Consider the following 15822-nt stretch of genomic DNA (forward strand, 5'->3'; position numbering starts at 1 on the left):
AAAGTTTGGTACGAGTAGCAGTGGTGTATTCAATTGTTTTGAAATGCACTGTTCCATGGCTGATGCTATCCAAACTACTGGAGATTACGGACCGTTTTGTAGCAAATAAGACATGGCACTCCACACAGGGCCAAACAACCATCTCATCCATACCTTCATTCTCTTTGGAGTTGTTGTCACCTTAATGTGTTGCCACTGTGTTCGCTTGAAGAATGAACTACCAATTTGGCATCTTCATCACTCTTGTTATCACTTCACTGATAGCAATCTGCCACACTAACACACTGCATGGATGATGCCAAGGTTGTTTGAAAGCGTGGGAAAATGTCTTTCAAAGAGGGCGGCCTTAGCACACAAGGAATGCCTGCTGCCATCTAGTGTGAAAAATCGTTTTGAATAAAAATGTGGAATTCAAAACTTCTACTGTCTGTTATGCTGCAAAAAAAAAAAAAAGACACCGTTTGGTGGCCTGTGTTTATTAAAAGCCATTCAGAAAGTGGCAAAGCACCCGCGACACCAAAAAGTGATTATCTCTCACGATGAGTTGAGGTTTTCATGTTGTTAAAGCAAGAACAAAAATTATAGGTTGTACCATTGCCGAGTGCTACTGGTCAATTTCGGTGTTATTCTCGTTGGCGCAAGTGTTGAGCTTTAAGTGTTACGCCCTGCAATCATTTCACTGAAGCAGTGTGTAGACCTCCATTCATCTGTCTGTCGCACGTGGAAGTAAACCGGCAAAAATTGGCGCCACTTTTGTGGTAACTTCATACTGCTTTCAGTATGACACAGTTGCAGTGTTAGCATTGGAAATAAAATTTTTACAAATTTGAAGAACGTATTGCTGGAAACAGTCACTACTTTTCTGATGGGGCAGGACGTCACTACGTAAATAAAGAACAAAAATCTTTTTATATCACAGTGGAGTGAAATCCTTTTTTCATGACATTGCAAGTAAAAAATGTGGTGCATTAAATGCCTGGCAGCAAGAGCAAACGTATGACAACCAAACTGTGACATCATTTCAGCTTTTTTGCATGGGATAACAGCAAAGGTTCCAGTGGGTGCCAACCCACACTGTTGAAAAATGTGAGGCCTGGCAGAAGTTAAGCACAGCAATGGCTGTTGAGTAGCACTTGAGTAGTACCAAGTGGCAACAATACATCTTTCATGGCATTAGTAGTGCTATCAAGTTGAGTGATAGTGGTGTGTCTTTGTCTTCTGGTCATTTATGCAGTTTTTCCCGTATTATTTTATTTATTTTTCACTTGAACAGTGTGAAAATATGCATCTCCGGTAATATGTCAATGGTGGATTCACGAAAAGTGACTATAGTACCTACAATAAAATATTTTAGAATATATATATTCGTTATAATTGTACATTTTATCAATGTACAAAAGGAAATAGTAAATTAGTTGTTCTAAAGATAAAACTTCAACTGCACCTAAGTACTAGGGATCAAAGTTTCTATATCGCACAAATGTTATTCTTGCAAATGTGTGCATGAAGCCTACTTTTTAATTGATTTTTTTATAATTGCCAGTTTCAGCTCCTCAGAGAAAATGCAGTCATTGGTCGCATGATGAATAATTTTTTCTTTGAGAGGAGTGCTATATATCGTGCATTGAGTTATGATGATCTTTATCTGAGGTGGTTGTGCGCAGTGCCCGAGATATCTGATGAGCTGGTGTAGCCTCCAAGAAAACCCACAACAGTCGCCCTCTCTCTGTTGAAGTACTGTCAAGCAACAAGGAAAATGTTTTTCTGGCAAACCTAAACAATAATCAATGGCCTGAAATACTCTGTCCATTAGTCAGATCTTCCATGGTAAGACAAGCTAAGACAAGCTTGCTTCCTGTTCTCTTGGGACAAGGTAGAAGTTAGCAGTTCGTGTTGCCATGCTTGTATCTCAGTACGAGTGTCATAATTGCTTTGTGGTGCGAGTGAATGTGCTCCTGTGCTGTGATTGCACGACCAGAAACTGGTGGCGTAAAACTGTAGGGGCAATGCCGAAGCCATGTGCCAACATGTCTTGTGCTCATGGGGCTTGCAATTCTCTGTTGCTGTTAACTGCATGAAATTTGAGAGTGGCAGGCATTTTCTGGGGCAGTTGGGTGCGGATGCCAAACTGTATGCATACTCTGGGGTTCGGTAAAGACAAGGGTTATACACTATAGGCTGGTGGCGTAAGTGTTGGAGCCAAATGTGAGCTACATCGTAGATATCCAAGTGCACAGCTAGCTTCATTGGTAATATATTTGCTGAGAGACCAATAAAGGCTATGAGTAAGCAGAATTTTGTTGGGGATACTGAACTTACATTAATGCCAATTATCGTGCAGGTTTCGAGGAATCTGTATGCACTACAGCAACACACACACAAAAAAAAAACATGTCCTTGCAGTGTTATGAGACATTAACCAGTCTTTAGCATGACACCCTACTGACTTGCCCAGATGGCCATCCTTCCAAAGCACTGCTCACAAAAACTATTGCAGTTGGTATATTTATAAGTTTCCTTGTTTTGCTTTTTCTATGCCATACGGCAGCCCTCCTCAAAATTAATAAAAAAGTATTATTGCAGTTATTCAGAAGCTGTGCAAGAATAGGAAACCAACCAAAGTTGCAGATGTCGTTCCTAAGCACAACACTTTGGATGAGTTGGATGACATTGGTAGTGCAAGAAAAACAAGGACAAAAGCAGGAGCTTTTCATGCGTCTCTCCTTTACCCATTGAAAATCCTACTGTATCAAACAGTCTCTGCTTGGGCATGTATTAATTCCCCACTGGTATAGTTCGGTAACACGAACGAACTTTAACACCGAGTAAAAGCGGGGACATTGTGGTCCTGAAAGCACTAAAGTTTTCAGCATCGTGCTGACACCTTAGCTAAAATCATGTTAGCCCTCACCACATCGACACACGTAGAGCAATGAGGAGAGCGAGGAGAGCATTTTTATCCCTTGATGATGCGCTTGCCCAGAAAACATTTGTTTGAATAGTAGCTATGACTGCATATTTAAGTCAGTATTGCTGAATAAAAAGCACAGACAAACTACATTCTTGCCACTACTCTGGAACAAAGTTGCAGAGTGGCAACTCCGGTGTTGAATTAATCCTGAATAATTCAGCATGTTTAAACACACAGGTTGACTGGGAGCCCGAGATTCCAGAATGAAGTTGGAATGGCCACATAATACTGGAATTCTAAATGTTGATTTTGAGATGGGCAATCAAACAAGCAAATTTGCCATTTGAACTAGACTAGACTAGACTTTGCCAATATACAGGGTGTTTTCCTTTTTAGATCATACAAAATTTTTAACAATTGCCTGTGGCAGATAGAGCAATTTAGTCCTTCAGCTGGATTACTCAAAATGGTGTACATTACTTGCATGAAATATCAAAATACGTAAACTAATTTTAAAAAACACACTAACCTTTTTAACTTTATGGCACCTTTTGCAATTTGAGAATTGTAGCCGGTGAGCTTGCAAGGCATATTCACTTGGAATGACTCCTAAAGATTACCTGAATGTTGAGATGCACCGTGAAAATTGCTTAAAAATGCACTATCATTCAGTAGACAGATGAACGGGGCTAGTAGTTGGTGCACATTCATGATTATGTTGCAGTGCATTTAACACTGAAAATATTGTTATGCGAGTGAAACACTGATGTCGCAGAAGACTCCATACAATGTAACTACACAGCAGATTGAAACGCTGGCCAGTTTAGCTAACAGCTTGCATGCGAGTCTCTTTATCGTTATCAGTCAGGACGACTGTTTTGACCTTCTATGGACTTACGTATCAGTATGAACGACTATGACAGGGAAGGACAAAGCACAAATTATGAACCCTTTAATCCTGTCATGAACACGTTTATACACATGGTTTATATACATGTTTTTTTAACAAACTGTCTTATGGATTGAAGCACTAAACTCACTGGAACACCCACATATCTTGTTGCACACTTTGGAATTGAATACCTTTAAAACTGATGTCCTGAAAATTTTTTCCAAATGTATATTACAGACTCACCGGCTAAATTCTAAATTGCAATATGTGACATTGAGTAATTAATTAAGGCAATTTGTGATGTTTCTGATTAGTTGAATATGAATTTTGATTACTTGTGCACATAATGTCTGCCTATATGAGTAATTCAGCTCAATGACTAGAACTATGCTATCCGCCACAGAGAATCTTTTTGATGTCTGTGTTGTCTAAACACTCAGTACTGTGTTTCTCCAACCGGTCTTGTATTGCATTTTTGCTACCGGACACTGTGTGCTAAGCTACTACACTTGTCACAATTGTGCCCCATAAACGGCCACAGTAAAGCAATGTGTGCATGCAAACAGAGCATGCCTGTAGCAGGCAACTCCTTCAACATTTATTCTCAAAAAGGCTGCACAATTCAGCGTAGAAGGCAATCACTCCCAGAGGGCACAACAGAACTACAATGTTTAACAGTCGCACTTGTTAGCCAGCTAGGCGGGCTCACTTTTTGTTGATGTACACGACAATTGCACTCGTCCCCCTGGACACATTGTGTGTCTTCATGTGCACCTGGAGGGACTCCACATTGACAAAGTCACGCTGACACACCTCGCACGTTGCCACAGGTCGCACTGGCTCGTGCTCCGAGGCCACGTGCTGCTTGAGGTGCAGCTTGCGCGTGAACCCCTTGCCGCACTCGGCACAGTAGAAGGCCCGTTCTCCAGTGTGCTTGCGCATGTGCGCCTGCAGGCCGGCAAACTTGGCAAATCCCCGGGAGCACACCTCACACTGGTGTGCATGCTCACCCGTGTGGGTCTTGACGTGGGAGGCCAGCGCCGTTGCTGTAGAGAACTCCTGCGGGCAGATCTCGCAGTGAAACTGTCGCTCCTGCGAGTGCTTCTTACGATGCGAAGACAAGTTGGAAGCAGTGGAAAAGCGCAGTGGGCAAAGTTCACATTTGTATGGCTTTTCGCCCGTGTGGGTGCGAATGTGCCGCACCAGTGTGTTGTTGAACGTGAAGGAGCGGTTGCAGATGGTGCACGTGTAGGGCCGCTCTCCCGTGTGGATCTTCATGTGAGCATACAATGTAGAGGCCGCGTTGAACCGCTTCTCACAGACACGGCAGGCATAGGGCCGCTCCTTGGAGTGGGAGTTTTGGTGCACCTGCGTGGAAGGACCATACACAGTCACCATAGCAAAAAGGGCAGCCTGCAAATAACAAAAGCAGGTGCAGCATTCCATTCATTGTGTAAGGCAGTAGTATTGCAAAGGTGGCAAAGATTCAGGAGTCACTAGACGTGACCACATTTAGAGGTTAGTGCTTCCACTTGTGCTGCTTAAGTCAGCAACATCCATACAACACAAGAATCATGGGCATTGTTACTGCCGGACCAAGGCAGTAAAGCAGCAATCATGGACTTAAGGACACTGCTGAGAGATGAAATGTTGATCGTTGGTGAGGAACTGGGCCTAGAGGTTTGCAAGGAAGCGCTAAAATTGGAAACATTGCAGCTGATTTCCGAACAGGCCAGTGAGGAAGACATTGAAATCGGGTTAGAACTTTTCAGGAAAAGAGAGAAACGGGACAGAGAGGAATGCAAGATAGATCGCGAGTTAAGAAAACTGCAACTTCACCTTGAAAGAAAATGTTTGGAGTTGTCTCAAGGAAGTGAAGGGGCTCTGGGACGATAAGTGAGGCAGAATCGTACCGCATGGACAGGCTGTTAAAGCCATTTAAGGTCAGGACCGACATAGGCTTGTTCCTAGGAAATTTTGAAAGGACTTGCGAGAAGATGAACCTCGGCCCGAGTACATGGCCGCAGCAGTTGCTGTCTATGTTACCGTGTGGGGCTGCAGAAGTAATAGCCAGACTCAGTGCGCAGGATGCTTATGATTATGCGAAAGTTAAGGCTAGTCTTTTGAAAAAGTACCGCCTTTCAGCCGAAGCTTTTCGAAGCTTTCAGCTGAAGCTTGAAGGTCACTGGGACGGACCCGTGAAAGTGTTGCACAAACTTTCAGATACTAACTAGGCTCTGAAAATGCCCGGTCGCAGGAAGGAGGTGAGGATATACCACTGCAATTTCGTGACACCGTACCTAGAGCGGAGCTGAGTCGTTAACTGTACCATCAAAGAGCAGGATGACACTAGTACCAAGTTTAATGAATATAAGGCGACCTCCAACTCTGAAATCAGTCTAGAAGAAGTAGTAAAACATTCGGTAAGCTCGCACGCTCTTAGACCCAAGCAGCTAGATTAGCTAAGAGGGCTGTTAGGGGAATATCTCGATAGATTCAGCGATCGGTCAGGTAGAACCAAACTAATAACGCATGAAATAGAGCTGACATCAACCGAACATGTAAGATCAAAGCTTTACAGGGTGTCTCCACGACAGAGAGAAATTGTGGAGGCAGAGATACAGCACATGCTAGAGTTGGAAGTTATTGAGCCCACCAAGAGTGACTACACGTCACCGCTAATACTTGCAGAAACCCCTAATAAGGACCCTCGTCCGTGTGATGAATACAGGAAGTTAAATGCCATCACTAGGGATCAGCTGTACCCGATACCCAACATTGAGGAATAAAGTGAAAGAATTAGCGCTGCTAAATACATTTCAACTATAGATCTCGTGCGAGGATACTGGCAAGTTCCCCTTTCAGAAAGTGCCAGCTGCTATGCCGCATTTATCTCACATGTAGGCACTTTTCGCCCTCTCGCCCTCAGCTTCGGGCTCAAGAACACGCTGTTTAGCTTCTCTAAGTTAATGGATATTGTCCTAAAGGACTTGCAGGAGTTCGCTTTGCCATATCTTGATGATGTAGCAATTTTTTCGTACAGCTGGAAAGAGCACATATCACACCTCAAGCAGGTGCTCTCACGGTTGAGGGAAGCGGGCTTAACGATGAAAGCGGTAAAGTGTAGTTTTGGCTGCTCGCAGGTTACTTATCTGGGCCATGTTGTCGGTCAGGGCACGAGACAGCCGGCTGAGCTGAAAACAGCTGTGATTGGAGAATTTTCACAGCCATGCACGAAAACAGGCATTCGTTCATTTTTGGGACTTGCGGGGTACTATCAATGGTACACTCCGAATTACTCGCAAATGGCAAGTCCTTTAATGGACGCCCTCCGAAAGGGAGCACCGAATAGTGTGCACTGGGATAACAACAAAGAGAACGCTTTCCAAAGTTTGAAAACGCTATTGGTTTCTCGTCTTGTGCTTCGCGCACCAGACTACACAAAGGAATTCATAGTTCACTGTGGCGCAAGCGACAGGGGTATGGGCGTGGTACTTAGTCAGGTTGGCGACAATAACGAGAAACATCCTATCCTCTATGCCAGCCGTAAACTAACTGTAAGAGAGGAAGCCTACAGCGCTTCGAAGGAATGTGCTTGTTTAGTTTGGGCAGCCCAGAAGTTGTCGTGTTACTTGTACGGAGCGAAGTTCATCTTCGAGACCGACCACTGTCCTCTGACGTGGCTCAATCAAATGCCACACAAAAATGGCCGCTTGCTCCGATGGCGCCTCACTCTCCAAGAGTACAACTTCTCCGTTAGATATAAGAAGAGAAAATTGCATAGTAATGCGGATGGTTTGAGCAGGCTTATTTGAATTCTGCGTTTAAGGATCCCGCCTAAGTTTTGGGGTTGTTATGGTTAATTTGGTTAAGCCAAGAAAATCACCTCTCATTTAACAGGACTCCCTCCACGATTGCTCAATTTGTCAGCACGAAATTCTTTCAAAAATTGGCGTAGCGAAATTCGGCATTTGTTGTTTCTGCACTTATGTTTTCTTTTTAAGGTCTAGCGGGTCTAAAGTGAGATCCAAGATATGTCATCGCGGCGCAGAGTCATGTTGTGGGGTTTGTTTTGCAGTTGCCTGTCCTTGTTGGATGTTTTTGGGCGGTGTCATCATTTCACCGCTGGTCTCTGCAAGCCAAGGCATCCCCCCCTTGCCACCAGCCACTCTCTTCCTACCCATCAGTTATCAGCACTGGCCAGTCGAGATTTTCCGGGCCATGGAGGAGCTGTTACATTCGACCGGCGGGAGCTGGCGATCTTTGGGGAAGCGACCGACGGAAAGACGGCATGTTTGCTGCGACGACTCGCTTTGAAAGAACGGCAATACATCAGTCTCTAGCCTAACGGCGCCACCACGCGGTGGCGACTCATTTTGTAAGGAGGACAATGCGCCGCGTCCCCAACGGAAGGGCGCCGAGATGGCTAGACGCAGTCAGCGGAGCAAGTATTGTTAGTGTGTACGCTGTCACCGTCAAGGCTTGTTTGAAGCAGTGGAACTTCTGGAATAAGATGTTTTTGCGGTGCCATCTCACGCAGCTTAGAAGTCATCAGCCAATGGACAGACGCGGTGGCCACTGACTGCAGGGTCGACTCTGGGATAAAGAGGCGCCTGCTCTGGTCAAGCACCGTGTCTGCGAAAACCCTCTCACCTTTGTTTGGTCAGCGCAACCTGTGCAGAATTGAGTGCGTAAACCCTCCCCGTTTTCCCTCACCTAGGGATCTAGGGAGGACAGAGTGTACTTAAGGAGCCGTTGGCGCCTCCTCAGTGTGCATTCCTCTTTCAGTCATGTGAGACTTGTTGTGTCGGCAGCGGCAGGCAAGTGGGGGCCCATGCCCAGCGAACGCACGGCGACCGCCGACGCAGAGAGGGAGACTCGGAGCTAACTGCTCCCGATGAAAACCGGAACGAAGACTCAGCCGACCCGCGGCCATTTATTATTAAAAAGGACTCACACGCCAGATGACACCTCCCGATTGGTCCAAGCTCGTCACATGACAGAAGGGGGGTGCGCCATCTAGCTAAACAACTACAAAACATACATGTACGATGACACATCGTACATTCTTCGTACATTTTCTTCGTACATTTTCGGAGCCGAACGCGCGGTTCGCTCGATGCAAGGCTTCTAACGAGCGTCCAATTTCTTCTGCCTTGTCCAGGGACAGGGTTTCGCCATGAGCCAGCAAGTTTTCGCGAACGCTGACGTTCGCTACCCCATGTATAATTTGGTCTCGGACGCGCTCGTTGTAGGCTGTGCCGAAGTTGCACTGTACCGCCTTCTCCTTCAATGCGGTCACGAATTCCAGGAATCCTTCTCCCTCGAACTGCCTTCGACTGGTGAATTCGTGCCTCTCCGCCAGAACATTTGTTGACGCGGCGAACAGCCGGTCAAGCCGCTGCAAGAGTTTTTGGAACTCTGACGCTGGCGGGACCGCATCACTTGACGATGACGCTGCGCCGGTCGACTGCCTTGCTGCCTCGCTTCACGCTGACGCTGTGCCGGTTAACTGCCTTGCTGCTTCCTGCTCCTCGTCTGCAAAGTACTTCCGTTGTCCCTCACGCCCGAGAACGCTGACGAGCGCGGACGCTCGTCGCGCGTCCGTCCAGTCGCCACTGCCGGCCGCTTCGAGGTGGGCCTGAAAAATTTTTTTCCATCGATGCCATGGAATTAACGGTGGCCCGGGCAATTCCAGAAAAACGGGAAGGTTCGCCGTAGAAGACGCCACGCCCGGTAGCGTGCAGGAGACAGTGCAGAAAACAAGCCGGAGCTCGCAGCAGGAATGGGGCAAGGAAGAACAAAGGGGGGCGAGAAGGCCTAGGCTCGGAAGCCTCGTGACGCCAAGTGCGTCGGCGGCGTTTGCATGCCGTGCGGACACGGGAAGGGTCGCTTCACTTACGAAGCTCGTTGGTTTCCCGGGGCTTCGGTCGGAACCGCTGCGGTAATCCCATCCTCGTTGCCAAAAGATGTTGTGTCGGCAGCGGCAGGCAAGTGGGGGCCCCCGGCCAGCGAACGCGCGTCGAGCGCCGACGCAGTGAAGGAGACTCGGAGCTAACTGCTCCCGATGAAAACCGGAACGAAGACTCAGCCGACCCGCGGCCGTTTATTATTAAAAAGGACTCGCACGCCAGATGACACCTCCCGATTGGGGGTGCACCATCTAGCTAAACAACTACAAAACATACATGTACGATGACACAGAGATCTGACAGGGGGCGACACTATACTACAAGACTGATGAACTGTAACATTCTCATGTAGATACTGTAAATAAATCCCATATTCCTCGTTCTCGATGAGAACAAGTCTCTCCCTTCAACAACGTCCTCAGCGTGGATAAGTTGGACGACGGCACGGGCCAGCTACCGTTTCATGCCCGACCCCAACCATCACAGCATGATACGTGGAATGACTGGGGTGTTTCTCTGCTACTAATGACATCATAACAAAGGAAAAGCAAACGCAGTTTTCTTACTGTTGCTCGACAGAGGACATATGGGTGGATATGCAACCTGGCAACTCCAGACAAGCCATTGTCCACGAGCGAATCCTATGAGCAATTGGTACAACACCACCATGAAAAGCAGTTCATAAACGAAACCATGGTGGATTATGCTCAAGTAGAGGTCAGTGCTATGCAAGTTTCGTGGCTATATAGATACCAGCCTTTGATACCAATTAGTCGATGGCATAAGAGATGCTAGCATTCTAAAACAACTTCTAACGGAACATTGACTAGCCTTCAAGTTGGCAGTGGAGTTTGCGACAGCACTACTAGCCATAAACAATGTTAAGGAGTTGCAATGAGAGAATGGGCAAGGCACAAATCATCTGAGACAAAGCAGTAGGAAGGCAAGTCGTCAAAGAGAAAGCTCAACTGCAAGGCAGGAAATAACGAGCATTATTGTTGTAGGTACATAACTCATCATAGGTGGAGGAAGAAGATATTTTCAACTGGCATTCAAAGGCAAAGGTAGCCGATATGCACCGAAAAAAATACTGCTCCTCTCACTCCGCAAACTACAAATCAATACATGAAGAAGACAGCATCAAGCCACTCTATACATTAACCACGAAGGGCTTTCCCAAACAAATATAAAAGCAGCCGCACAGATTTCAGGAAAAGTCATCAAAATAGAAATGGACATAAGGTCTCCAGTAGGTAATTAACACACACATATACAGGCGATCTTCATGATGTGGAACAACAAGAGTCAGCTGGGATCACACTCAAGCCATACAGAGATAAGCCAAAAATACTGCAAGAAAAAGCCAATGTTGAAATTTCCTACAGTGGGCAATGCCATAACCTCTACATGTTGAAAGATTGTGAAGTTCCAATATACTAGAAAGAGCAAGGTTTCAAGATCTTAATGTAGACTGGCATCAAGTACAGTCATAATAAGGAACATCAAATAACAGCCATACTGGAAAACTACCAAGGACTATAAGGAGATGGGCTTGGCGAACTAAACATTTATCAAGGCAAAGCTCTGCATCAAGGAACAAGCTCAGCCTAAATATGCAAGCGCTCAATATATGTTACTTATGCCTTGAGACAGAAGATGAACTCAACTGACTGGATGGATGGATGGAAAAACTTTGTCAAGGTCCATCAGAATGTAGACTAGCACGTAGCGGGCCGCTCCCACGTTGGGACAGAAAGACCTAACCTCTCCGCCACGTCGCGGGCCCATTGGACTGCCCATAGTTGGGCTTCAAAATCGGGACTGCGTAGGGGCAGCCTCCCACTTGGGCGACGTAACATCTTCGTCGCCCTGTAATGCGGACACCAACTGGAGGGAGAACGAATTGTAATCACACCTTTAACAACCAGCAAGTAGTAACGCCTGGCGAAGAAGGCAAGTTAGACTGTGTGGTGCTTGCGAGGTCGTAACCTGTATCGAAGGCCAAAAAATAAATACCTTAGGCAGGAACCCTTTTGTCAAAATTGCTTGAGGTGCTGAATTCTCGTAAGCCACTTGTAAGCATGCCTACTTCCAAATACCATTGGACGGAAATGTCTCATGATGAGTTTTCACACCATCCAGCATGCAATAAGGTTGGGCTAGTCAGCGCTCATCCTTCTCGTTGCGCTGATTTCAAGTATGCCATTTCAAGGGAATAAAGGATGGAAAGCTTTACAATAGGACATAGTTGTCAGTGGAGGAGGTGAGCAAGAGCACTTGCAAAATCGGGATGAATTAATGAAAGAAAGCACTTGAAGAAAGGAAAAGCATTGCTTCTTGAAGGACTCCATCGAGTGCTTGGTACAGGTGGGTGACAGTAGCCCCAGTCCCAAGAATATGGCGGCAATTCTGCATGCCATGACACCTGGAAATATGAAAGACCTATGATAATTTCTTATACTCGAAAGCTATTGTGGGAAGCTAGTCAAGGATATTTCCTAACGTGTTTCACCCACTACATGAACTCCTGAAAAAAAGAAACTGAAGGTAAATGGACCGAGAATTGTTAGCGAAGGAGAGGCTCAGCAACGAGATGACACCGACACGTTAAAACACTGCTGCTCCACTGGAGTTTCACTGCAATGCATCTAGCCACAGCATTGGAGTGATGTTGCAGTGTGTACTACTACTGCATCAGTGGTAAATAGCAAGGGTGTACAAATATTCAAAATTTTTCATGTACACACCACACCACCATCATCATCAGCCTGTTTTATGTCCACCGCAGGACGACGGCCTCTCCCTGCAATCTCCAATTACCCCTGTCCTGCGCCAACCGATTTCAACTAGTGCCCGCAAATTTCCTAATTTCATCGCTCCACCTAGTATTCTGCCATGCTCGAATGCGCTTCCCTTTTCTTGGCACCCATTCTGTAACCCTAATTGTCTTCTGGTTATCTAACCTGCGTAGCTCCATTTTTTTTTCTCTTAATGTCAATTAGATTATCATCTATACCCGTTTGCTCTACGATCCAAACCGCTCTTTCTGTATCTTAACGTTATGCCTAGCAATCTTCGTTTCATCACTCTTTGCGCAGTCCTTAACTTGTTCTCAAGCTTCTTTATCAGTCTCCAAGTCTCTGCCCCATATGTCAGCACTGGTAAAATGCATTGATTGTACACCTTCCTTTTCAATGATAATGGTAAGCTTCCACTCAGGAGCTGACAATGTCTGCCGTATGCGATCCAACCCATTTTTATTGTTCTATGAATTTCCTTCACATGGTCAGGGTTTCCTGCGATTAATTAGCCTAGGTAAATGTACTCCTTGACAGATTCTAGAGGCTGACTGGAGATCCTGAACTCTTGTTCCTTTGCCCGGCTATTCATAATTATCTTTGTCTTCTGCACATTAATCTTCAACCCCACTCTTACACTCTCTCTGTTAAGGTCCTCAGTCGTTTGTTGTAACTCGTCTGCATTGTTGCTGAACAGAACCACGTCATCAGCAAACCGAAGGTTGCTGAGATATTCGTTGTCGATCCTTATTCCTAAGCCTTCCCAGTTCAATAGCTTGAATACTTCTTCCAAGCACGCAGTGAATAGCATTGGAGAAATTGTCTCCCTGTCTGACCCCTTTCTTTATAGGCATCTTCCTGATTTTCTTGTGTCGAATTGAGGTAGCTGTGGAACCTCTAAAGATATTTTCCAAGGTATTTACGTACGCGGTTTGTACTCCTTGGTTACATAATGCCTCTATGACTGCTGGTATCTCTACTGAATCAAATGCCTTTTCATAATCTATGAAAGCCATATAGAGAGGCTTATTGTACTCTGCGGATTTCTCGATAACCTGATTAATGACATCGATGTGATCCATTGTAGAGTATCCCTTCCTGAAGCCAGCCTGTTCCCTTGGTTGGCTAAAGTCCAGTGTTGCCCTTATTTTATTGGAGATTATTTTGGTAAATATTTTATATAATACTGGGAGTAAACTAATGGGCCTGTAATTTCTGAATTCTTTAACATCTCCCTTTTTGTGGATTAGTATGTTTGCATTCTTCCAGTTTTCTGGGACCCTTGCAGTCGATAAGACACTTCATATAAAGAGCCGCCAGTTTTCCAAGCAGTATGTCTCCTCCATCTTTGATTAAATAGACTGTTATTCCATCTTCTCCTGCCGCTCTTCCTTGTTTCATGTCTTGCAAGGCCCTTCTGACCTCATCGCTAGTTATAGGAGGAGTTTCTGTATCCTGTTCATTACTGTTTCTAGTTCAGGTATCCTGACCCCTCTGGGTACTGTGCAGGTCAGTATAGAATTCTTCCGCTGCTTTTACTATATCTTCGAGATTGCTTATCTTTTTGTGCATACATCTTGGTTTGTCCTATGCCAAGTTTCTCTCTCACTGATTTCACTGCGTCCATTTTTTACGGCTCCTTCAGTCTTTCTCACGTACAGTTTCGAATATCACTTATTTTCGCTTTGTTGATCAGTTTTGAGAGTTCCACAAATTCTATCTTATTTCTTAAATTGGACACTTTCATTCTTTGTCATTTCTGTATTAGGTCCTTTGTTACTTGGGATAGCTTGCCTACTGGTTGCCTTGGTGCCTTGCCTCCAACTTCAATTACTGCCTCTGAAGCCAGCCTAGTTATGGTTTCACTCCTTAGCTCTATGTCATCATCATCTCTCTGTTCTAAGGCTGCATATTTGTTTGCAAGTACCAGCCTGAATTTGTCTGCTTTTACCCTTACTGCCTCTAGGTTGACCTGTTTCTTCTTGACCAATTTTGCTCTTTCTCTCTTCATATTGAGGTGAATCCTAGCCCTAACTAACCTATGATCACTGCACTTTACCCTACCTATCACTTCTACATCATGCACTATGCTTTGATTGGCAGAAAGTAAGAAATCAATTTCATTTCTTGTTTCACCATTAGGGCTTTTCCAGGTCCACTTTCTGTTGCTACGCTTCCTGAAAAAGGTGTTCATTATTCAAAGCTTATTCCTTTCTGCGAATTCTACCAGAATCTCTCCTCTGGCGTTCCTAGAATCGACGCCGTAGTTGCCAATTGCTTGTTCACCAGCCTGCTTTTTCCCAACTTTTTCATTGAAGTCGCCCATTACTGAGTATACTAGTATACAGAGTTTGCACTTTTCTCATAGCTAATCCAATATCTTCATAAAACTGATCTACTTCCTCATCATCGTGACTGGATGTTGGAGCGTAGGATTGTACTACCTTTAATCTATACCTCTTATTAAGTTTGATTAAGACTACAGCTACCCTCTCATTAATGCTGTAAAATTCGTCAGTGTTGCCCGCTATGTCCTTGTGGATTAGGAATCCTACCCCATATTGTTTCTTATCAGGGAGACCTCTATAGCAGAGGACACGTCCATTATTCAGCAATGTATAAGCCTCACCAGTTCTTCTAATCTCACTAAGGCCAATGATATCCCAAACAATGTCTGACAGTTCCTCAAAGAGTCCTGCTAACCTAGCCTCTCTCGAGGGGGTTCGAGTGTTAAAACGTTGCAAGGGTCAGTTTCCATTGGCGGCCTATCCGGACCCAGAGATTGTTATCACCCTCTGCTGCGTTACAGGTCTGACCACCGCCTTGGTCAGGTGCTCCACAGCTGCTGGGGACTGAGGGCCATATGGGTAATTGAGAGTCATTTGGGAGGTAGTAGCAGAATACTGCACCAGGGAGGCCAATTCCTGTTCTGGTGAGGGAGTGTCTTGTTGAAGCTTAGTGGGCCTTCCTAATTTGGTTCTACCTGGATTAGTATAGCCCCACTTGCTCTCGGCATCTTTTGCCGGGGGAAGGCGTCACTCCTAGCCAGCAGATGTAGTGCACTGGAGGAAGTGAAATTCAAGCTCACCATCTTAAAAAAAAACAATAAATCTTATAGAGGGATTCGAACTTCTGACTATGGCAACCGAGCATTCGACATAGAGCAGTCAGATTATCCCATAGGCGGAGAGGCTACCTTATCGCCTACAAGTACAGCCCAGAGGGTCCTACATGCCCAAAAACTTCTTTGATTTATCCGCGATAGAAGTGTTTGCCTGATCGCGATGGGTAACTCAACATGGAACTAGT

General features: G+C 45.3%; 1 protein-coding gene and 1 long non-coding RNA gene across 5 annotated transcripts in view; one reads left to right on the forward strand and one right to left on the reverse strand.

Annotated features, from left to right (window-relative positions):
- The window catches only part of LOC140216058 (uncharacterized), a 31914-nt gene that overhangs the window by 3472 nt on the left and 12620 nt on the right, over window positions 1-15822 (forward strand). The window lies entirely within an intron of this gene.
- Window positions 3847-15822, reverse strand: part of LOC126542919 (uncharacterized) — a 50463-nt gene continuing 38487 nt past the window's right edge. For all 4 annotated transcript variants that reach the window (XM_072286328.1, XM_072286329.1, XM_072286327.1 and 1 more), the window contains one exon: window positions 3847-5171. In XM_072286328.1, coding sequence (XP_072142429.1) covers window positions 4509-5171 — 663 coding nt within the window. In that variant the 3' untranslated portion in view covers window positions 3847-4508. The remainder of the gene's footprint in view (window positions 5172-15822) is intronic.

Source organism: Dermacentor andersoni, chromosome 2 (genome assembly GCF_023375885.2).
Source record: "Dermacentor andersoni chromosome 2, qqDerAnde1_hic_scaffold, whole genome shotgun sequence".
NCBI classification, from domain to species: Eukaryota; Metazoa; Arthropoda; class Arachnida; order Ixodida; family Ixodidae; genus Dermacentor; species Dermacentor andersoni.